This window comes from Semicossyphus pulcher, unplaced genomic scaffold (assembly GCF_022749685.1).
Source record: "Semicossyphus pulcher isolate SPU_LCO1_2020_fin unplaced genomic scaffold, fSemPul1.0.p SCAF_14, whole genome shotgun sequence".
Classification (NCBI taxonomy): Eukaryota; Metazoa; Chordata; class Actinopteri; order Labriformes; family Labridae; genus Semicossyphus; species Semicossyphus pulcher.
The window spans coordinates 18,879,011-18,902,238 of record NW_027211648.1 but is presented as its reverse complement, the minus strand read 5'-3'; the positions used below and the strand labels follow the sequence as shown (position 1 = coordinate 18,902,238).

The 23,228-nt window shown below is 40.8% G+C and overlaps 3 protein-coding genes across 3 annotated transcripts; 2 read left to right on the top strand and 1 right to left on the bottom strand.

The window, feature by feature from the left end:
- The first annotated feature begins 781 nt into the window (after positions 1–781).
- Positions 782–2,429, top strand: LOC138591537 (interferon alpha-inducible protein 27-like protein 2A). Its single transcript, XM_069662166.1, has 4 exons — positions 782–882; positions 1,036–1,065; positions 1,227–1,388; positions 1,669–2,429. Exons 1-4 carry the CDS (start codon positions 873–875, stop codon positions 1,758–1,760), a joined length of 294 nt encoding a protein of 97 aa, XP_069518267.1. The 5' UTR covers positions 782–872; the 3' UTR covers positions 1,761–2,429.
- Positions 2,430–3,769: 1,340 nt separating this feature from the next.
- On the top strand, positions 3,770–4,859 carry LOC138591763 (interferon alpha-inducible protein 27, mitochondrial-like). Its single transcript, XM_069662451.1, has 4 exons — positions 3,770–3,802; positions 3,961–3,990; positions 4,167–4,328; positions 4,628–4,859. The coding sequence occupies exons 1-4, from the start codon at positions 3,793–3,795 to the stop codon at positions 4,711–4,713; spliced, it is 288 nt and encodes a 95-aa protein (XP_069518552.1). The 5' UTR covers positions 3,770–3,792; the 3' UTR covers positions 4,714–4,859.
- Positions 4,860–13,257: 8,398 nt separating this feature from the next.
- Positions 13,258–21,395, bottom strand: LOC138591769 (cytosolic 5'-nucleotidase 1A-like). The gene is made up of 6 exons (XM_069662458.1): positions 20,864–21,395; positions 19,626–19,793; positions 19,283–19,412; positions 16,318–16,440; positions 16,036–16,220; positions 13,258–15,037 (listed from the first exon to the last, which is right to left on the bottom strand). The coding sequence occupies exons 1-6, from the start codon at positions 20,975–20,977 to the stop codon at positions 14,666–14,668; spliced, it is 1,092 nt and encodes a 363-aa protein (XP_069518559.1). The 5' UTR covers positions 20,978–21,395; the 3' UTR covers positions 13,258–14,665.
- Between the last annotated feature and the right edge of the window lie 1,833 nt (positions 21,396–23,228).

Genomic DNA, 23,228 nt, shown 5'->3' with positions numbered 1-23,228 from the left:
TTTTTGCACTTCCGCATTGGTTTCATTTTTCAACACCGGAGGTTGCCGCTTGGTGTTGACATATTAAGCCGTGTCCTGTTCCTGTTTCTGTGACTATAAAGGCCACTGCTGTCAAACCTATTATGATGCTCCTCATTGAATGTGTTGAACGTGTTTGTCTGCCTCACGACATCATGAACTGCAGAGTGTTAAGTATTGCATCAAGCTGTTTCCACAGAATTGAATGGCAAATGTATAAATGAAAAAAAAGCGACTTGAAGTAAAGTGTATAAGGTCATTAGATACTCAAACCTTAAGTGAACATTTGTAAATTTATTCCCTTTTAACATTTTATTGTATCCACCTGTTGGTTTCCATGAACACAAAATGGACAAAGACATGTAATCCTCAGAGCAGCTGCAGGGCCAGCATGATGGGATAACACTAATGTTTAATGATTCCCCATGTGTGAATAATTTTGTACTTTTGTCATTGCTTTGATTTGGATGAGAACCAACACGATCTAGGGCTAAAACATTATTTTGGTCATTGACTATAAGCTGAAAGTTTGTCCTAAATGCAGGTTTGAAGGAGCAGTCAGAACTAAACTGGTTTAACAACTCTTAAGTGTTATGTCTTTGTTTTACTTATAGTCCTGACCGAACACATCAGAAATGTTATTTACTTGGAAAAAAGGGGGGGCTCTGTGACGCCCTCTTCTGTCCACAAACGGTAACATAGTTTCATTTTTTTATGTACAACTTTTGTCAATAAAGAAAAAAAAAAAAAAAGTTTCATTTCTCCTGAAATGATACCTAGCCCTACGGCCCCACTACAGCGGACCCAGCCTCTAATATAGCAGCAGCGCAGTTCAAATCAGAAAGGCTAAAGACATGGACTTTTGTGAGTATCACTGTTCCTTTGACAAAACTGATCCATTTCTGTGGAAGTCTTCCTATTTTTATTAACACCTTTTCATTTAAAAATGTAATTATAGTAGCATAAGCAAACGTCTGAGATGTAAATTTTGATTTTTGTTTTCATCCTGTGTTTCAGTTTCAGCTGTCGCCGTCGTAGCAGGAGGAGGTAAGACCGTTCTGGAAATCCTGTGTTTCCTTTTTTTAAATTCATTTTAAAACAGTTCAATCCAAAATCTATATAGATGCTAAACGATGATCATCAAAGTGATCTAACAATGTAATACTTTAGAATGAAAGTTTTCCTCTGCCGTTCCTGTCCACGTGCAGTAGGTGCTGTGGTCCTTGCTCCTGCGGCTCTCGGGGCAGCAGGTTTCTCCGCAGCTGGAGTAGCTGCAGGTACAATTGGAGCTAAATTAATGTCAGCGGCTGCGATTGCTAACGGAGGAGGAGTGGCAGCAGGAAGTGTGGTGGCTGGTCTGCAGTCAGCCGGTAAACACCATTATATTCCACATTGAAAAATGAATTTTAAATCCTGTATTATTAAAGACTGACTGTAAAAGAAAGCAGTGTGAGATTTAAAAAGAAAAAAACACAATTTAAGCATATACTGGACAAAATCTGCAAAGAGATAAGAGGTACGGCTTTGTCCACACAGGGGTTGCCACGCAGTGTTTAGGCAGAGTATAGTGAAACTACTGTGTGAAAGTGCTACTTGTTCTGTTTCCTGAAGCTCAGTGACTTGAGAAAACCCTGTGTTATCTTGCTGTAGGTGCAGCTGGCCTGTCAGGAGCTGCCACTGCAGCTGTGGGCAGCGTTGGAGGAGCAGTAGGCTGGCTGGCTAGCTCCATCAGCGGAGAATAATGAAGATATGAGACGACTTAACAACATTGTTACTTTTGCCAAAGGAAGGAGGCAATGGCAAGGTTTTTTTTTTTTTTACAGTTTACTGACCAAACAGCACTTTTGCCATTTAAGAAAGCGATTTGTTTCATGCAGGTAAAGTTTACGTGTTCACCTGCTGAGCTTTTATTTTCAACAAAACAACATTTAAATGAAAATAGCTACAAGTAGAAATGTGTATTTGGAAATTTGTATTTGGTCATTAGATACTCAAGTGTCCACCTGTTGCTGTCAGTGAACATAAATGGTAAAGACAATTTCTCCTCAGAGTAGCTGCAGGTGTGATTAATTTTGACCTTTTGTCATTGCCTTTGATTTGGATGAGAGCCAACACATTCAAAACAGTAATAACAGTCATGCCTGATGACCTCAGAAATGTTGTTTACTTGACCTTGTTTGGGTTCAATTAGACAGAAGCCTGTGACGCCCTCTTGTCAGATTTTAATCATAGTTGGATTTCTCCTGAAATTAAACCTAATCATGGTACCTAATCCAGTGTAAAAAATAAAAACACTCAACCTAGTTCAACTCATCAGAATGGAGCAAGACTTTACTTAAAGCTGCCTCACAACAACAAATCAATCAGCTGTAATAATAAAGCTGTAATAAAAGTTTTGGTCATGAAACCATTGTTGGCCTGTCTTTTTATTAAGGTGAATGAATGCTGATATAAACTGAGGCGGGTCAAGCCCCAAGTTCTGCACTGTCCTCTCCGGGGAAGAGTTGGAGTTAATGACTCCCACTTTAGTTCAATGAAGCTTTACAAATGTCTTTGTAACCCTCAGCAGACTGGTATAAATCACGTGCGTCCTTGATCTTTTCTTGTGGAGTTTCTGTTGCAGATTACAGTCCTGCTTGTTGAGACCTTTCAGGAAGCTTCACGTTGCTGGAAAGGTTTTCTTTAAGTCATACTCACCCGGGGTAGGCAGTAATCAAGCATCATTGTGTCCTTATAAATCAATAATACATTCTATTTGTTTCATTGGTTGGATGAGTATCTAAGGTGGGAAATGTTTTTTCACACAGACCTAGTTTATGTTGGATAATGTATTTTCTTCAATAAATTTAATGATCATATATAAATACATGACTTTACTCAGGCCCCTTTTTTTCTTATTTTCAACTTTGTGAAGATCTGAAACACACATTTTTTTACTTTCACTTTGAACATAAATTTTGGACTTTTCTCTCCACAAGATGTTTGGCAATGAGTTTCTGAAATCCCGAGTCGAAGTTGCAGTCTTTATTCAGTTTTCACAGTTTGATTCTGTTAGTGTAGATTCACATTTTCTCCTCAGAGTATATGCAGGTCTTCCATGTTTGAATTGTGATCTTTTACATATAAATAGTTTATATTGTACTTTAGTGATTACTTTGATTTAGATAAGAGCCACCACCAGGGCCTAAACATTATCACCTAATAATGTTTCCTGTGCTGTTTGTTTAGCAGCAGAAATATACAAAGGATGGCCCACATGAACCCACACAATTCTTACCTGTTTTCTTTACATTTGCACATACATACATGATCATAAAGTGTTTGCTGGTTTCATAATGAAGGTTAAGAACGTGAACTATTTGCAATTTTACGAGTGAGTTTATGAAATACTTGTATAGTTTTTTCATGTGCACATTTGGAGGAGTGATATATCGTAAAAGACTGGACTGTTGGAAGTCCTTTCAAGTTTTCTTCATTTATGTAAAGATGAAACTTAGTCCTATATGCAGGTTTGGAGGAGTGCTCAGCTCTAAACTGCTTTAACAACTTAAGTGTTTCCTTGTTCTATTTCTTTTCTGAGACTTCATCATCATGACTCAGCTCCTCAGAAATGTTTCTAAGTTGAGTTTATCTGGGTTAATTCGAGATGTTGACTCGGTGACGCCCTCTTTTGCTCAGAATCAAAATAAGTTTAATTTCCCCAGAAATGACACCTCCCCCTCCTACAGTATATAAACCCAACCCTGCTCAAATCTGAGCAGACAAGAGTGAGACATGGGACTCTGTGAGTATTACCGTACCTTTCGATAATACTGTTAGATTTTTCTTTAAAGTAAACTGTTGTTTTTCTCATTATCTACAAAAAACGAATTACTAGTTGTCACAGCAACTGTCATTTAATGAGCTGATGATGCTGATTATGCTTTTCATCTTATCTTTCAGTGACTATTGCGGCTGTTGTAGGCGGAGGAGGTAAGACCTAAAGCCTTCATGAATAACCTGATCAACTTATGTTAACTCACTTTAATGTAGAGAATGCATTTACATACTAAATCTACAACATGCATGATCTATATTAAAGTGGCCTAAAGTAGCAGACAATGATTAGAAATAAGGTTTTGCTCTGCTATGTCCTTGTCCATGTGTAGCAGGCGCCGTGGCCGCAGCTCCTTTTGTTCTGGGAGCCATCGGTTTCACCTCAGCTGGGATAGCTGCAGGAACCATTGCGTCCAATATGATGGCAGCGGCGGCTGTAGCTAACGGAGGAGGAGTGGCAGCAGGAGGCCTGGTGGCTGGTCTGCAGGCAGCAGGTAAAAGCCATTTGATCTAAAATGAATTTTTCTTTAAAACGATCCTGAGATCACTTAATGGAGATAATAACAGGGTCATTATATTTCTTATCATTTCTTTCAAAAGAGCAAAAACAACACAAAGAAATAACTGAATAAACTTAAACTGGAACTGAAAGCATGAAAATTCTCCTTGTTACAACAAAGTTGAACATCTGTGTTTACAATGCAATTAACTATATCTAATAGTACTATGTGGCCTTTAGGCTTTCTTGGCTCCTCTGTGTCATAAAACCTGCCTGTGTATACTTTGGCCGTAGGTGCGGCTGGGCTGTCAGGAACTGCTACAGCAGCTGTGGCCAGCGCTGGAGGAACTCTGGCTGGATTGGTTGCAGTCCTCATCTAAAAACCACAAAGATGAAATTACAATATTAATACTTTTGCCAAATGAAGGAGGCGATTATAAATTATACCTCTAAGCTAAACTCACTAAAAAGCACTTTCGCAATATCAGAAGGCTAAAATGTTTGTAGCAATAAATCTTTAAAATGATGAAAGATACAGTGTGCTCAGTGTGTCATCTGTGTGTCATATTTCCTTTCCTCATAAGTTCTGAGTGAGTAAATGAATGCATGTGGTTCACAAACTTTTCAAAGCAGCATTTTTTTCTGGCAAAGGTTTCAGTTATGAGCCGTAAAAATTTAAAATAAACTGAGCTGAATGGTAGTCGAGTCTAAAGTCAGGAGTTTTGATCAGTACGTTCTTAACTATGAGCAACACCTTTTACTTTACATACAAACTTTATCCATTGTTGTATAATATTTTAAATAGTGCAGCTTTAAAGGGGAATTACAGTTTTTTTTAAATGACTTAAATGTATTGGAATCACACAACTTGATCGCCTCAGACAGCGGCTGTAAATGATTTATAAATTGGCTCCAATTGAGGCCTTTGGGACAAACAAGCCTGATTAAAGTACATCCTGAAGTGTCTGAAAACATTACAGAAATGATCTCTTCAAAGATAGACCTTTTTGGTAGCTAGTAAGATGCTTTTAAGGCCATAAAGATTCATTCATTCAACCTTTACTTAAATCTTAGTAATTCAGTGATGTCAAGAGTACAGCAAAACAACATCAATATGCACAAATATATACAGAATGGCAACAACACAATTCAAAACAATTACACACAAAGGCAGAGTAGTTTATCGTTTTAAATTGACCCACAGGTACAAGAGTGTGAAGTTTTAATGTGTATTGTAAAGTGTTCCGTGTGAATGCAGCAGAGAAGCTACAAGCACTTTTTCCAAATACAGTGTTTGCCTTCAAGCATCAGCCAGTTACCAGATCGTGTTGAATATTGACTGTGAGACCGGTTTAATAAGGATATGGTGGCATGTTGCCAATTAAGCTTTATAAATAAATAAAAACCAATATCTGTCACATCTCACTGTTAGAGGTGCCCAACCAACCTTTTCATATAAGATGCAGTGATGAGTGGTGTAACTGTCTCCAGTAATGAATCCGAGAGAAGAGTGATAAATGGGATCTAGAGGTGTGAGAGCGGAGGCAGAGGTGTGCCATCATCCAAGACAGACAAAAAGACGGCCTCAATGACTCGTTTTCTGCTGAGCATTAGGAAGTTAGCTTTGTTTCTGTGAAGAATCCAATTTCTTGTCTTAGCTTGCTAGTAAGTGTATAAATATGAAATTTGAATATACTTTATCACTCTCTTCAAAGCCACCAAACCCCATTGACAAAAACATTTTACCTCACAAAATGGGAGTTGCTTTTCCACCATTGCCTCCATCGGTTTGTTGTTCTGTGTAATGCTGTGTTGCACAAATATTGTGTTGGATCCGAACTTAACGTTTCAAACACCAAAGTCATACAAAAACACAAACAAAGTAACTGATGTAGGCAGTGGTAAAACTGGTCAACTCCTAGGCCCTACCATGTACAATTACATTTTTTTTTTTTTTTTTAAAGGAGTCTGGTGGCTTCAAAGTGAGCAACCTACAGCTGTTTCTTGTCAACTGAAAAGGATCTTACCTTACCAAAAATCCTTTGAGGAATAATTTCTGTAATGTTGCCAGACATTAAAGAACATGTTGTCATTTAAACACCAAAATCAGTAAAAAGGCTCACATTAAAATTTAAATTAAAAATTATGAACACTGTCTGCTACTGTGACCAAAAGTGTAACAAATTTTACTTAGTGGATTGACATGAGGCAGGTTGACCGACTGTAACTAGACAATCTCAACAATTATTGGATGCTTTGTAATAAAAACATCATCCAGACAATAAGTTTTTAGATAACTTTGGAGATGCTAGCTTTTTCAAAGTTAAAGACCAGCTCCAGTCGTGTTTTAAGACATATCAAATGCTCTTCTTGAAATAATAAATTGTGTCTGATATGTTTTTGTCTGCTGAATTCATTTAATTACCTTGTAAAAATCCTCCCAAGGCATCTCCTCCTTCTCCCTCATTAAAAATTCCCCAATCTGCATAGACCCCTCCCACTACGCACTACATTTCTCCTTTCGTAAAATTACAGCCGAAAACAAAACACGTCTCTGCCATCGTTTAGTGGCAACTTGTTGAAACTTAGCTAGCTTTTAATTTAATAATTAGCAGTAGTAACGTTTACATTAGTAGTCGGTAGTGAGTTTGCAAAAAATGACGATGATGGTTAAAGCTGGCTCACGCATCGCTGAAGTGGTTGCCATAGGTTGCATATAATGATATGCATAGCGTCACCCCGTCCATTAACAGGATTGGCTCCTGAGGTTTCTGACGTCTCGTCTCGGTTGTAAAACGACAATTTAGTAAAGCTAAGCAGTCCACAAACGTGGCTGATTCATTAGCTTGTGAATGAAACTAGTTTAACTTCATGTTTCCCATATAGGAGATTATTTTAGTGGTGGTGACTGACCGCAGTGATTTATTAAGCAGACTAAAGAAGCTCAGAGAGCTTGTGGAACGTAGCGGGCTCACAACTCGCTCGCACAAATCTCAGCTGAGAGAGTGGCGGTTAAACAATATACCAGGTAACTTACTACAATCTTACGATCACTGTGGCTCAGTGGTAGAGTTGGTCGTCTCTCAATAAATACAGGTTGGGGATTCAATCCTGTGACATGTGACATGTTACAGTCACATGTCAAAGTGTCCTTGGGCAAGACACTGAACCCCAAATTGCTCTAGAAGGAATCCTGATTGGAGATTGGCACTTAGGCCTTTACCATCGGTGTGTGAACATGAGTGTGAAGGGGTGAACGTGACATGTAGTGTAAAAGTGCTTTGAGTGGTCGGAAGACTAGAAAAGTGCTATAAAAGTTCAGTCCATTTACCACTGTCCGTCGTAATCTCTCTGGGGAAAAGCCGACAACAATCTAAGTTTTACACTTTTGTACCATGACTACTGGCATTGTAACCTAAAGTATGTGTTATCTGTTGCTGTTGTTGATGTAACAACAACATATGTTGTTGTTGCTCTCTTTGCCTGTCTCTATCCTGCATCTCCTTGTATCCCTCTCTCAGCCCATCCAGTCGAGGCAGATGGCTGTTCAACATGAGTCTGGTTCTGCTCGAGGTTTCTGCCTGTTAAAAGGAAGTTCTTCTGCCATTGTGCTGAATGTTGCTAAGTGCTACTCATGGTGGATTCATGTTGGGTGTCTCTGTAAATAAAAGAAAGAGTACGGTCTAGACCTGCTCTTTTTGTTTATGATTTGATTTGATTTGAATCCTGACTCCTATGCACTGGCTGACAAATAAACAAATGTATGACAACCACAGAACAGGCTAACAAACAGCTTAATGCAAAAATGTCAATACAATGTATTATACTCACTGAAAAGCTGGAGCACAGACATCTTGGACGGCCAGTGAGTGCCATAAATCACACAACAGGACACATTATTTGTCCGAGTTTTGCATGAAAACACCCCAAAATGCAGCAACAACATAAACATGGCCGAGAGGTAAAGTACAGTGTCTGTATTAGCTGTGTTGACGTCTGGCAGACAGCCAGCAGTATCCACCTGTCACTCAAGTGACCACGCCCCTGTCATTTTAGGCTTAATATAATTAAAAGAAGTGAGTAATATAATAACCCCTGTACAGTTGCCATGAATAGAGAATTACTACAGAGACCAAACCAGTTTTTGTACCAGGCTATAAACATGTTTATTTCTAGTGTTAAGTTGGGCTTTTAATTTGGGGCCTAATGAGGATTTTTTGCCTTTTGGAGACAGCTTCAAGAGAACACTTCAGGAACAGCAGTTTTTTTGCACTTTCCCATTGGCTTCATTTTTCAACACCGGAGGTTGCTGCTTGGTTTCAATGTGTAAGACTCACACAGACACTTTGGATAGCTTAGGGGTCTATGTGCGCACTCATTCAGTACCACGCTAAACTGATGTGCTTGTGTTTCTGTATTTCCAGGTGAACAAAAGTGATGGAACATCAGAATCAGAATCAGAAATACTTTATTAATCCCCGAGGAAAGAAGACAAGGAAATAAAGAAACAATAAGGAAAATGAACAGGAGCAACTGTAACAGGCTGCACGTGCACTAGGAAACTATGTATAAACGTAGCGACACAAATTTATAATGAGTGTGTGAGAGAAATGGACTACTGGTAACACATATAAGTCAGTGATGTCGAAGTCTCACAAGTTAATTAACGCTGAGGTTCTTGTGTTTCTGTATATCAAGAAATAGATTATAAAACTCACACACGTCCCTTTTAGTGTCTAAGTGTGCAACAATTGTGAGCCTGTTAGCAAACATGTTTAACTAAAGCACCACTGTGCCCAAGTGTAGCCTTACAGAGCTGCTAGCACAAAGACTTTTGTTAAAACTACTCAGTGGAAATGTTCAAAATGTCTACAATAGAATAGTAACAGCTACTTTGGTTACAGCAGTAGAAGAGTTGATTCATTGTGCATGCATTTTATTTTGGTTCAGAGTTGGACAGTATAAGATGAAAGTATTCCAAGATCACAGAAGCATCATTCAAATTGCCTTCAGATCCAGGAAAACTGTGTCAAGTCATTCATGTAGCAGAGCTAATGAACATCCTGAAACAACACAATCTTTTGGTTCAATGGATAAAGTCGGCTTTTATCCGTGTCTCTTAAAGGATGCTTTAAGCAGAGTATGTAGCAAACACTTAAAAGCGGCAGAATAATTAATATTATTATCTATAATATTTCAACAAACTGCACTCACCCAGGGAGAGAGGGAGAGAGAGAGAGAGAGAGAGAGAGAGAGAGTGCTCTTATGGACAGTGAGGATGTGACCCAAAAACTGGTCTCTTGATTATGGCTATGTCATGTAAACGACTCCTCTGCTGGTTGAAAGTGCAACAAGTGTAACTTGGACAAAATTATTAGTAAGGACAATTCAGTAATCTCTGGATATTGGTAGGGACATGTCCCAACCGTCCCTACCCAATTCTATTCCCTAGGGGTATAGGGTTGGCATCACACTGGGGTTGGGTTTGGGTTTGTTCACAAATGCTTGATAGAATCCATCCCAGAATTCCTCCAATGCTGCCAACAATTCCAGCTGCTGTCGTTGTCAGACCTGTTGCACCTGCAGTGAGATTACATTACATTCAGTTTTATCAGACCATCAGCTCCATGGTACACTGGTCTGTCCATAAGTAAAGCATTTTTACACAATTTGTTAATGTATCTGCAGAAAATCAAAAGTTATTCTGAATACTGGTCTCTATGTTTGAGCCAATGACTGCATAGATGGACGACGCGTTTCCATCTGCTCCCATTGTATGAAATTGCCAAAATAGACCCTGTGATAGGCGCTCTCATCTTGCGATGGTGACGTCATATGGAGCCAGAGCAATGACTGTATATATAGATCAATGACTGTATATATAGATGGACAACGCGTCTCCATCTGCTCCCATTGTACGAAATTGCCAAAATAGACCCTGTGATAGGCGCTCTCATCTTGCGATGGTGACGTCATATGGAGCCAGAGCAATGGCTGTATATATAGATGGACAACGCGTCTCCATCTGCTCCCATTGTACGAAATTGATGCCAAAATAGCCCCTGTGATAGGCACTGCCATCTTGTGATGGTGACATCATATGGAGCCAGAGACTGCGCAGTAGAGATCGGCGAGTGAAGCGGCCTTAGCCACTTCCGCTAACCCAAACACACACTTAACTTACTGAAAAAACAGCAAGGATACTGCAGGCCGGAGTGTTTAACAGCAGAATAGCTTCTCTCTGTTGGTCTGAGGTTAACGTTCACAGGTTTGGAAACTTCAATGACTGTACTGTTTGTTTTAGTTACATTTCCAATTGCGGATCGTCTTCCACTCTGCTCACCCGGAACTGTTTGGCTGCAGGCACCGAATTTGTCAACAGAATTTGTCATCATTTTGACAGCATCAAATAACTAATTAAAAATAAACTTGTCAGAAAAATGAACACTTGGATGTGAATCACCATGATAAGGACTAGCTATAATGACAGTAACCATGTTTGAGAAAAATGTATCGGGCGTGTATTTTGATTTTATAGTTTGACTCATGTCCCATCTGTTAACATGGAGGAGGCGGGCTTTATGAAAATGTTTGGCTTCACTTTTAGGGAGCTGTCATCTTCTGTCAGCTAAGGATCTAGTGGTACTATCAGCTGACTCTGCCTTGTGTCTGTGAGCACTAAGGTGTGTTAGTTGATGTCAATGCATTTGTTTTGGACTTTTGCATGTGTTGAATTTGCATCGTTTCTGAATTTGAATGAAGTTTCTTCTGATGGAAATCACTTGGGCTGTTGCAGCATGATTGCCCTTTTCAGCCAATTACAGCCTATTACAAGGAGGCATTAAATGGGTTGTTCCTCATACCTGCTGATTATTTTATCAATGTATCTTTCTTGGACACAGTTGGTCAAAGATTTAAAAGTATTAAAAAAAAAATTCAGTTTACCAAGTGACTGCAAAAATGCCACCAGACCTCCTGCTGCCACTCCTCCTCCATTAACTGCAAAAAATGACATTAGTTTGGCAGCAATGGAGCCTGCTGCTATTCCAACTGAGGTGAAACCTAAGACGGTCAGCAAACCAGCAGTGAAGGTCACGGTCACGACTCCTCCTGGTGAGAACAGAAGAAACTTTGTTTGTAATAACAAGAGAACAACCAGGGGAATAATGTTTTCTGGTTTAAAAGATGTGTTCAATTTTCTTCACCTGCACCCACAACGACACACTTACCTGTTAATGCAACACAAAGTCAAATTAAAAAAACATTTATTCACTCTGAGCTGCCTGGGGTTCAATAAATAGATTTGCTGAGTTATATCAAGGACAGTGTGGTAAAAGAAAAACCAACTCACAAATAGCTTCACGTACATTGAAGATGTCATGACCTGTTATTGAAACACAAACACACAAAACAAATATAATTCACGTTAAGCTGGCCAAAGCAAATATATTTGCTTATGAATTAACTTGCTGATGATATGAAGGAACCAAGGGCAGGGTTGTCATTCTAACACTGGTGGAGACGATGACTGCACTCTCCCTGCCTTATGAAGGATTTATGAATTCAAACAAGTAACAACTACTATCAGGTGATTATTGTTCCATCACTGCTTGAGACTGACAAGAAAAAATGACTTAAGTATATGACCTCTGATCTCTTCTTTTCTTTCTCTGTTCTCTTCTCAAAACGACAAGTCTCAAGGCAGGTTAAGAGGCAGGAGAGGAGCGAAAGAAAGAGCACCTCAAAAACTGGTCATTTGATTATGAGACATGTTGTTCAGCTGTATCATTTTCAGTTCAGTGAAGTGTATGAACTGTAGACTGTAGTCCTTGTTTACAGTGACAGACAGAGTGACGGCTGTCTCATATAAACGACCCTTCCGCTGGTTGTAAAGTGCAACAAGTGTAATTTGGACAAAATGATGATAATCTCTGGATATTGATGTCCTGACCAAATTCTATGCCCTTGAAGAAAAAGAATGTGTACTCACAAACATCTACAAGTCCACTAAAAAAGAGGTAATCACCTGTTAAAGAAACACAAAAAGAAAACAAAAATCAGTTATTCATATTAATACAGTTTTTAAAAAAACACAACAAAAACAAATGTTAAATGAAAGAAATGGAAGAAAACTCACAAATTCCTGCCATGTCAGCTTTGGAGGCTCGTATCTTCAGTACCTGGTGGGACAAATGAGCTTCGATGTATATAACCTGTTGGCATGTATGGGCGGAGCTACAGTGATTTCACGTGACAACAACCACAAGATTCGTTTCTGAGGAACTGAAACTTATACCTGTCATTGTAAATCAACTGAATTTATTTTAATGATATATCTGGATACTTGTACCCTGAAGTCCCAGAGGATAATGTTTTTTTTGTGGGAACAAGGTGAAATAAGTTACTATATTATGCGCACAAGTTATTATATTGTACAAATATAGCGGTGTTAATGATTCCTCTTGCCATCATTTGTCACTATTTGCCTCTATTTTGCCAATAAATTGTGTAAATAATGTTTACAATGTATTCTTATTAGCGTTACACTGAGACTGGCATTTTGTGTGTAACATGAGCGCCCTCTGCTGGAGCCCCTGCAGACATGAGGGATGCGCCCCACAAATGTAATAAGCTCTGCGGAAATACATTAAATTCAGTTCGTTTTGTGGGTAAAGGTGCTTTTTATCCACGCGGTATGTTTGAGAGTATCTCCGAATTCAATATCAAACGCTTTTGTCATGATATTGATTTGATGTATTGATGTCATTTCGGCTCACCACGTTATTATGCTTTGCTAAATCGAAGCTTCATCATTGCTCTTGCTTTTTATTCAAATTCTTGACAAAGAAGAAGTGGAAAGTGTTTTTTAACCTCTGCAACCAAATGTATCAATTATTTCGAGGTGGAAGAAAGGTAAGAGAGCATTTTTGTTTTTTAAATACATCTTTACTTCAACCTGGAGACAGAAAAACGTGATTGCATAACAGTCCACAGTGCTCATTTTGACCCAGATTTACCCCATTTCTACATGTGAGCAAGCATGTAATTCAAACTTGCCTCACACTCACGCACAAGTAACAACAGCAGAGGAACAAACCGGTAACAACCCACCTGTAGGGCAAAATAAGACAGACAGGCAACAACAAGGGAGACAACAAACTTGTGGCATTTCAGGGACAAGTAGCAGAAATGAAAATTGCACACACTGCTAAATAAATGCTAAATCTGTTTAAACAAATATTCAGTGTATGTTACAAAATACATTTTAAATAAATATAGAGTAAAATATTCCAATTGCAATGTGTAAATACATTCATGTAAATCCGTCCAACAGCTACATTTACAACATACAGTTACCAACAACGTGCAAGACAAAAATAAAATCAACACTAGTGATAAAAAGGCACCAGTTGCAAATACTCACACATAAGCAGTAAAGTGATAAAATGTTATAAATCCAAATGGACTCTGCAGAAAGAGATGTCTTCAGTGCAGCTATAGCTTCAAACATCAGATCATTCTGACTCGCTCTTTACCCAAAAACCATGTCTCCTCAGAAACCTGCCATTTAAATAGATATTTAGAATTTGTACATGATCCCTCACATTTGGTTCTACTTGGCTTTCAATTTCCCAGTTTGATAGGCTTTTAGTATTTTAATTGGGTTTCATCGACATATGCTGGGGTTTGAGGTCGATTTCCTTATGAGTTGAATGGCTAATGGCTTTATAATCGTTACAAACCATCATAAATAACACATTTGAGTTATTTAATAATCTTTTTGCCTGGTGTTTTCTCTCTATTAGGTAATAATGCCGTTATAAATGTTGGTAAACCACTTATAAGTTGTTAAAAAAAGATTTTGGTTTCGACCCTCTGCACAAGGAACATGAAGAAATCATTGAACCTGGCAACCCAAACATTGTTCTGATTAATGGCACATAACTCATCTATAAAGTTATATTATACTTTATACTATTATATATATAATTTAGTAAGTAATTTATGTAAAAAAATTGTATAAATTAAGTCAAACTGCTCATAAAGTTGTCCTCATTAGAAATGAGACAACAACCTGATGACAACAAACCTCTGGATTCGAATTATAAGTGTTTATCACATAATGAAATAATGTTATTATGACATCACATGGCTTTAAAGTCACATTATTATCTAATATACCAATCATATTGCATCAACAGGGTTTTATTAATCTGTCAACCCATCAGGACACTTTTATAGTAAATACTCTTCTTATGTCCTCGGCTGCTGAAAGCCAACGTAAAAATGTCCCTCCAGGCTCCCGTAACTCTGCAGAGATTTTTGTTCGGGTTATTTGGGTGTTGAAAGAGTCTCTTTGTCTTTCATTCCCGTTATGATCACTCTCTGAGCGATCCCGTATGGCACGTGGCACGCTACTGTCCCCATTTCTGCTGCCCCCTCCACATGAAACATCTGGTCATCAAAGAAGATGTGCGGCCTGATCTTTTCAAGCATGGGGCCTTTGGGTGCCCCTGCCAGAAACAGAGCCTCGTCGATCTCCAGACCCCAGGAGCGCAGAGTTTTTAGGGCTCTGGTACCTGAACTGGCTGCGCTGCGAGCTGTCACTAAATAGGTCCGGATGGGGCAGTCCATGCGTTGGCCTTTGCCGTAAAACTTCTTCTGCAGCTTTCCTAAAGCCTCCAGGAAGCCTTTCAGCGGTCCCTGCAGGAAGTAGAACAAAGTCAGTACGCTCCGGCCTCCATTTGGAATTTTTTACATTTTTATGCTTCTTTACATGTTAAATCTACGTTATTATAAGAACAACAAAGACTAGCAAACTGTGCTTTGCATGCAGACCCAACCAGCTGCTTCACCACAGCTTGGGTCTTACTTTTCATTTTGGTATGATTTCCCTCTAACTACCAAGGTAGTTCCTGAGGTGTGGCAGTGCAGAAACAACACAAACAGAAGACAAACGGGGCAACAAATAAGCATTGAGGCACGTTTTAAAGAAACCCGCAGATTGGCTAAATTTACTTGGAGGAGAAAACAAACAAAGGCTCATTTTACGAACCAAACTGCCTGTTGTATCCATTATAGTTTACAGACCAACTACTTTGTTCATCTTTGATCTCTTGTACTTGATGTGCGCAGCTTTCCAATTAGGGTTTGTTTGACATCCCCACTTTCAGTTTTAGCTCCAGTTGAAATTATTGTGATCACCGGGCTTGTAAACAACCTGTCTGATTGTTTGACTGGTATTTTTTTGCTCTGAGATATCAGAATGTTTACTAATTTCACACGTGACTTTTGCTGTAACATACTGTAATTTTTAAAGCGATAATCTCGAAGATTTTTATTTAAATAAATGTCTGTTCAGTCACTATCTATCACATCTGTGGCGACTTTTGCGGAAATATCACAAGCAGCGCCCAGTTAGTGACACCTTTTCCATCACTCAGCAGTGGTTGGTCTGCCAGAGAGGGTAGGCGGAGCTAAGCGGCTGCTTTTCCGGTCTCTGCAAGTGTTGCGAGTAAACAGTAATCTACTAGAGAACGTAACTGAGATCTGAGATTACAACTTTAATAGAAATGATGGTGAGAAGAACTTAAAATAAAACCCAAGTTGTAGCAAACCAGAACAATCCCTTGTTGTACTAAATGAACAACAATTCCTTTAGCTTTGTGATACTGATACATGTCAGTGGGTGTGTACTGTACGTGGTCCAGAAGCTTGTTCTCGTGTGCCTTCTCGTGCTCAAAGAACTTGTCCAGTCCGTGGGCTTTGTAAATGCGCTCTGACTCATCAGAGAAGAGGACGGCATCTCCATCGAAGGCAACACGCAGCTGAGTCTCCGACACTTCTGTGATCTTCTCTGGGGTGAACATGGTGGCTGCTGCTATTCCTGAAGTTATTGTAGAAAATCAGGTTTTTATCAAAACATCTCAGCACAGACACTCACATTCAACTGTTTGAGTATAACAGCTCTCAGTGACATGTACCTTCCTCCAGAGCTTCTCGAACCTTGACTGGATCAGCAGACAGGTAAAGGTTGGTGTGGTAGGCCTTCAAATATCCTATGGGACTGTTTCCACCTGTCATACAGAAGCGCTCGATGAACAGCTCTGCAGAGAGGAGAAATCAAAAGTTCAGAAAGCAGCATCAAATTTGAAATATGCAAATACTGACTGCCGGTGGTTTGTGGCTTCAGGAGACAGATCAAAAAAAGGACGAGAAAACCCGGCCTGACTTTAAAGGACAGAGCCTGACATCTGATTCAGGCAGTGCAGATTTTTCCGCTCAGCTTGACTACATCAGTGGGCGCTCGGGGTGAGACTGCCAAACCCCTGCGAGAAGCCAAGACCGCAGGTCCCCAACTCCCACCACATATCCTCTGGGGTCACATTGTGGTGCGTGGATCATGAGAAAGATCCCACCAACATGCTGTCAGTCGCTGCTCAGCCACAAACTGAGAGCGACCCCTTAAACCGAGGGAGAATAAGTTCAGTCGGACAGGAGATTTTTAGATTACTTCTCTCTTTCGCTTCATCTTTACAAGCCAACAAAGGATTCTGTGAAGTCTGAGGAGACCTCATGTGCGCACGTGCATCTCCGTGTGACCTTGGACAGGGCCTTAGGAAGGATCAGGAAGTCCTCTGGGTCAGGAAGTCCCACAATGTGGGAATAGAGCGGACCAGCTGTGCAGAGCGGCTGCAGAATCCACACAGCGTCGGCACTCTAAGTGTGCTTGTGTGTACGTAGTTCTATTTCAGGAGATCATCCGAACTGAACTGAGGCAGAAATCACTGGCCAAAGAAGAAAATCTGAGCCTTTGTTCATTTTTGACAATTTTGTCAACAAATCTGAGGATCAACTTAGTGTTTGACTTTCTCGTTGTTCTATGATTTATTTATTTTAAAAAGGCTTAGTCTTTCCATAAAACAGCAGGTCTGACTTCCTGTTCTTCCCCACTTCCCAGAGTCCCTTGCCATTTTCCACCTCTCCACCAGATGCCCTCAGACCTTCCCTCCTTCCCCCATCCACACACCTCTTCCCACTTAAAATTAGCCCCGCAGTGAGCTGACGTTCTCCGCCCAACCTGCTCACCTGTGTCCTTTCCCTTATCAGCGTCCCCCCACACACACCGGACCATTCCCTTTATTTAGTTGCCACTTCATCCTCTTTGTGTTTTCTTTTTGGTGGACTTGAAGCTGCATCCTGAGGCCTGTACTACAGAGCAGGATTTGGGCTTGTGGATTAGAAATCAACCCGCCTACTGATCTGCCTTTAGACAGATCCGGGGTTACAGGCAAGACAAAAGCTCACTGAGAAACATATCAGGAGACATTTCCTCAAATGACAGCAGCAGGTTTTTTCTGACATTCTGACAAATCCAGGCCAGCTGTTCCCTCTGCTTCTTTGTGCCAAGCTAACCGTATGTCTAACCATCACATCCACTCCACAAAAAGAGAGTTGCATGGATTTTCTCACATACATATTTTTGGATTCTCTCATATTTTCAGGACTGTGAAACTACCTTGCTTGAGAAGTGCAAAACAAATCAACCAACACCCTCTTTACTTTTAAGAGCAGACTTTCCTTTGTGATAAAGCTTATAGTTAGGGCTGCCTCAGGCTTGGACCAGCCCCGATTTATGTCGCTATAGGCTTAGACTTCCAGGGGATCTCGCACACCGAGCTCCTGTTTCTCTTTCTCTCTCATTCTATCTGTATGCATTCATGTTATACTAATGCATCTTACTAATCATATATCTTCTTGTCCCATTAACATTACTAACCAGATATCTTCCCTGGACTTTTTGAGCTCCCTTGTCTCGTAGGTTCCTGGGGAACTGAGTGATAGACGGTACTTTCAGAGCCATAGAGAGAGAGAAAGTTGCGACATCGCAATCATGGAGCATATTGGACCTCCACTGACTCGACTCTCTGTCTATACGGCTCTGGATACTTTGTTCAGGGAGTAGGCGGGGCTGCTCCTCCGCTGCTCATCCGCTGTCCTCACCTGACCTGATGCGGTCAGCCACATACTTGACCTAGTCTTGTTATTGTTAATCTTAGGGCCGCACGGTGGTGCAAGAAGCACAGCAAGAAGGTCCCTAATTTAAATCCCATGTTTTCCCCGTGCATGCGTGGGTTCCCTCCAGGTATTCCGGCTCCCTCCCACAGTCCAAAGACATGCTCGTTGGGTTAAATGGTGACTCTAAATTTCCTGTAGGTGTGAGTGTGAGTGTGAGAGGTTGTCTGTCTCTATGTGTCAGCCCTGTGATTGACTGGCGATCAGTCCAGGGTGTACCCAGCCTCTCGCCCAATGACAGCTGGGTTTGGCTCCAGCCCCCGCCGCGACCCTGAACAGGATTAGCGGTATAGATAATGGATGGATGTTAATCTTAAAGCCGCTCGACTCCAACTGCTTTAATTAATATTATCAGTCTTTCCCATATTATAGCTGCTATTTTATCAGTCTTTTATCATTATTATACTTGTTATTGCTAATATTGCACAAATTTTTACCATTGCTATCAGCATTATAGCCATAAATCTGCGTATCTGTTGTTGCTCTGTTTGTCTCTCTCTCTCTGTCTCTCCCTTTATCCCACTTTCTCGTCCCTTCCAGTCAAGGCAGATGATTGTTCATCATGAGTCTGGTACTGCTCGAGGGTTCTGCCTGTTAAAATAAGTTTTTCCTTATGTTGCTCATGGTGGATTCATGTTGGGTCCCTGTAAGTAATATATCAAACATACAGTTGAGACCTGTTCTTTTTCCTGAGATATGTTTAGTTATGATTTTGGGCTATACAAAGAAAGATTGATTGATTGATTAATTGATTTAAAAAAATCTCAAAACATGATGCAGTACTACATACGCTCTAAACACTGTGGCTTTAACGTGTAAGCTTAACGTAATAAGAGTGATGCTGGAAGATATATTTTATGTCTCTTGACTCACGGTGATGATTGATGGTATTGATGAGTCTCAGGCCGACGTATGCGTGGTTGTTGGTCATGAGCACCACATCAAACAGCTCCTCGCTCTCGGGGTAAAGCTCCCTCAGCCGAGTGTTCACGGCCTCCAGAGCCTGGCAACAAGTCAAACACAGAATTAAGATGTAAAGACAAGACAATGCAGCATCACTGCAGTGTGCGTGTGCGTGGGCGTTTAATCCTTGTTTCTCATTCACCGCCTACAGAGACACGACAAAACATAAAACACTGACACCGAGAAATCGCTCTGCAGTGGGTTTGATATCATGTGTTTGTTTCTCCACCTCTTCCTCCTCACACACTCTGACCTTGACGAAGGAGAAGGCAGGTCCCGGGCTGAAAGGCTGCGTTTCATGCTCCACCTGATACTTGATGTAGTCCTCCATGCCTTGCTGCTCGTAGATCTGTTGCTCCTTCTCCATGTTGAAGAGGACTCGAGCTGACACGGCGATGGTGATGGCATTCTCCGGCTTTGGCTGCAGGATAAGAGATTTATTCACACCATGATTTTGCTTTATTATCACAGACACATTTGCCTTATTTCAGTGTTTTTATGCCAAGTAATATAAAGGTACTGAAGGAAAGTGTGCTGATTTGGCACCTCTGATAGTTCCCTCTAGAAATAATATAATAAAGGCTTTATTGCCTCTGCTTAACGTATAACAGAGGATAAACTGAGGGGGTTGATGTGACAGAATAGAAGTGACAGAAATACTTTCCTCTGCTGGACTCTGATAGTGCAGGCCCGCATAGCAGGCAGCCTGACACCTGTTAACTCTTTGTAGACTGGGACAACAACACAAAATTTAATAGACAACATAAAAGAGTTTATGGACATATTTTGACTGATAATGATGATTCAGTTTGAGATGTTCTCATCATTTTAAACTATTATAAAGCGGGGTTAAACTTTAGGTAGATATTTCACACATTAGTAAGGTTTAAAGACAAGTAAATATATAAACACTTTTTGATATTTTGCTTGAAACCTGAAAAATTCCACAACTTTAAATTAAACAAACTTTTCCCGCCGAAACTTAAAACCTTGACAACTCATCATGCAAGTTGCTAAAGCTAAAATTGCTACGTCTTGTTTTTGCATTTTGGTGCATCCTGTCGCATAACAAAACGTGCAGATTGACACAGAGGCATGAACCTGATTTGACACAAGAGCCCTGTGTCTTACCTCGGTTTCCATTTGATATATGAAACCTCACTGAGCCTCTGTATCCTGTTTCACTCGACCACATCTCTGTGTGACTGTCATTTCAGTGAGGTCCTCAAATGCACTGACCTGGTATCAACACTCCTGCTGTTTCTAACCGACTTTGATAAAGTTGAGTGGTCAGATGTCTGCTTTCTCTCAGCTGTCATCCACCATGTGACATTAATCTTGTGAAATAAGAAGCCTCCAGAAGTGAATGCACATGTGTCTTAAAATCCAAGTAAGAGTAACATATTCAGCTTAAAAGATTTAACTTTCAAGGCATCATAGAAACGGTACCTGTCATGGATGCTGCAGGAGGACGGCTGCATTGATACTCACTGGTTTAGGTTTCCTGGTTGGGGTGGAGGGCTTTAAAACCCCCCGAGCATCCTCCCAGGGGGCTCGGCTGTCCTGTCCACTCACGGTCAGAGTTTGACCGTTGTTTAGACTCATCTTCCCTCTCCTATCAGGTCCACTCTGAGTCCCAGCGTGTCCCCCCCGGATAGCTCTCTCTTTTCTTGTCTCTCTCTCTCTTTGGCAGGAGTTCCCAGAAAAAGTCCTTACTCATTCTTTGCACATTCACAATTTGAATTCAGTCCTGGTGCACTCAGGAGATGAGATCAGGCTGCAGCTGCAGAGGCACTCAGCTAAATGCATCTGAAAAAAAAGATGAGTGAGATGTCGCTAAACAAAAGACTTAATTAATATGTCCCCTTATCTCCAGCATCATTCGTGTCCTTTTATATTCCTCCATCCGCTCTTCTCTTCTTGTCTTCTTCTGTGTGCTCCTCTCTCTCTCTCTCTCTCTCTCTCTCTCTCTCTCTCTCTCACACACACTGCTGACTTCAAGCCATTTTGCATCCTCCCCCTTTTTAACCCTTCCCCTGCAGCAGCAGCAGAGCATGTGATTTAATGTATGTGACAAGTGGCTGATGCACCGTATTAGAGAAAAAGAGCCGGTGTGTCAAAGCAGCGGTGTTTCATGATGCTTGTAATGCAGCAGCTCTCGTAATAGCTGGGCGGACAGAGAAACGAAGATACTTTCTTATGCAAGGCATTAATAGATCATTTATGATAAGTACTTTTGTTTAAGGTACATCTAACTGTCTAAGCCGGTATTGTATCCTGATATGTCTCACTCGTACACTTCCTTTTCATTTTCCTGCTCAGCAGTCTGGGAAATGAGGTCCACCCTTGGTCCTGATGGTAATTTCTCCTTCCCTCTCCCCATGTAAACCCCTGCAGGATCTTTTACATGGATTGAATTACGGAGCAGCAGTCCCAGTTGCCAGGCAACGGCAAGGGAGTCAGACGAGGCTGCGATCTGCGATCTGATTGGCTGAGCGGACACCAGACTGCATATAAACCCCTTCTAAATGTGGCTGGGCTGGCGATGCAGGGAGGAAAGATGAAAGTCTGCGTTTAACTTTGAAGAGCAGAAAGGCATGAGAAATAGAATTAGCTTTGCTTTTATCCCAACAAACAGGCAGCTTACAAACTACAGATGTTTTCTGGGAAGGAGATACTGAGCAGACATTCATGCTCGAGGAACAGAGGGGTGATAACTGCTTTAGTAACGGTCATCATCTTTATCAAAGGTATAAATTCTGACATATTTGCTAACATTAGCTAGCAGTGTTACATTTGTTAAACACTTTTCAGTGAACATTTATAGTATTTCAAACTGTGCTCCAGGCATCCACAAATAGATTGTATCACATTACTGAAAAGCAGTTGTCCATTACTCTTATCTGTCCAATACAACTCGAGGCAAAGTGCCTTTGATACCCAACAACATCACATGTCTGGCTGTGACCTCACACACTGTCCTGCAGGGTCTCCAGAGACCAGATGCAGAGAGCTTTTATCGATTAACTGAGGACAGCTGAGGGATTGAGGGACAATATATTTTCTCACCTACAAGTATGAGCCATAAAATTACAACCACTGACAGGTCGAGTGAATAACATGATTATCTTGTTGCAGTGGTCCGTCAGTGTGTGGGATATGTTAGGCAGCAAGTAAACAAAATGGGGAAGTGTGAGGATGTGAGCGACTTTGACAAAGGTCTAATTGTGATGGCTTGATGACTGGGTCAGAGCATCTCCAAGCTGCAGCTCTTGTGGAAGGTTCCCGCTCTGCATGGGTCAGGACCTACCAAAAGTGGTCCAAGGAAGGAAAACAGGGACAGGGTCATGGGCGACCAAAGGCTCATTGATGCACATGGGGAGCGAAGGCTGGCACATGTGATCCAATCCAACAGAAGAGCTACTGTAGCTTAAGTTGTTGCTGGTTCCGACAGAAAGGTGTCAGAACATCAATGGATCAATGGAGGAAGGTGTCCTGGTCTGATGAGTCATGTTTTCTTTTACATCATATAGATGGTCAGTTGTGTGTGCGTCACTTACCTGGGGAGGACATGGCACCAGGATGCACTACGCAAAAAAGGCAAGCCGGCGGAGGCGATGCTTTGGACAATGTTCCGCTGGGCAACCTTGGATCCTGCCATTCATGTGGATGTTACTTTGACACGTATCATCTACCTAAACATTGTTGCAGACCAAGTACACCCCTTCATGGAAACAATATTCCTTAATGGCCTCTTTCAGCAGGATAAAGAGCCCTGCCACACTACAAACATGGTTCAGGAATGGTTTGAGGAACACGGCAACAAGTTCAAGGTGTTGACTTGGCCTCCAAATTT

Coding starts and splice junctions, on each gene's coding strand:
- LOC138591537 (XM_069662166.1), top strand. Junction 1,066..1,226: donor CGCCGTCGTAGCAGGAGGAG/GTAAGACCGTTC, acceptor GTCCACGTGCAG/TAGGTGCTGTGGTCCTTGCT. Junction 1,389..1,668: donor GGCTGGTCTGCAGTCAGCCG/GTAAACACCATT, acceptor ATCTTGCTGTAG/GTGCAGCTGGCCTGTCAGGA.
- LOC138591763 (XM_069662451.1), top strand. Junction 3,991..4,166: donor GGCTGTTGTAGGCGGAGGAG/GTAAGACCTAAA, acceptor GTCCATGTGTAG/CAGGCGCCGTGGCCGCAGCT. Junction 4,329..4,627: donor GGCTGGTCTGCAGGCAGCAG/GTAAAAGCCATT, acceptor CTTTGGCCGTAG/GTGCGGCTGGGCTGTCAGGA.
- LOC138591769 (XM_069662458.1), bottom strand. CDS start 20,977: ATGAGTCTAAACAACGGTCAAACTCTGACCGTGAGTGGACAGGACAGC. Junction 19,794..20,863: donor CAACCAGGAAACCTAAACCA/GTGAGTATCAAT, acceptor CTTATCCTGCAG/CCAAAGCCGGAGAATGCCAT. Junction 15,038..16,035: donor AGAACAAGCTTCTGGACCAC/GTACAGTACACA, acceptor TACTTCCTGCAG/GGACCGCTGAAAGGCTTCCT.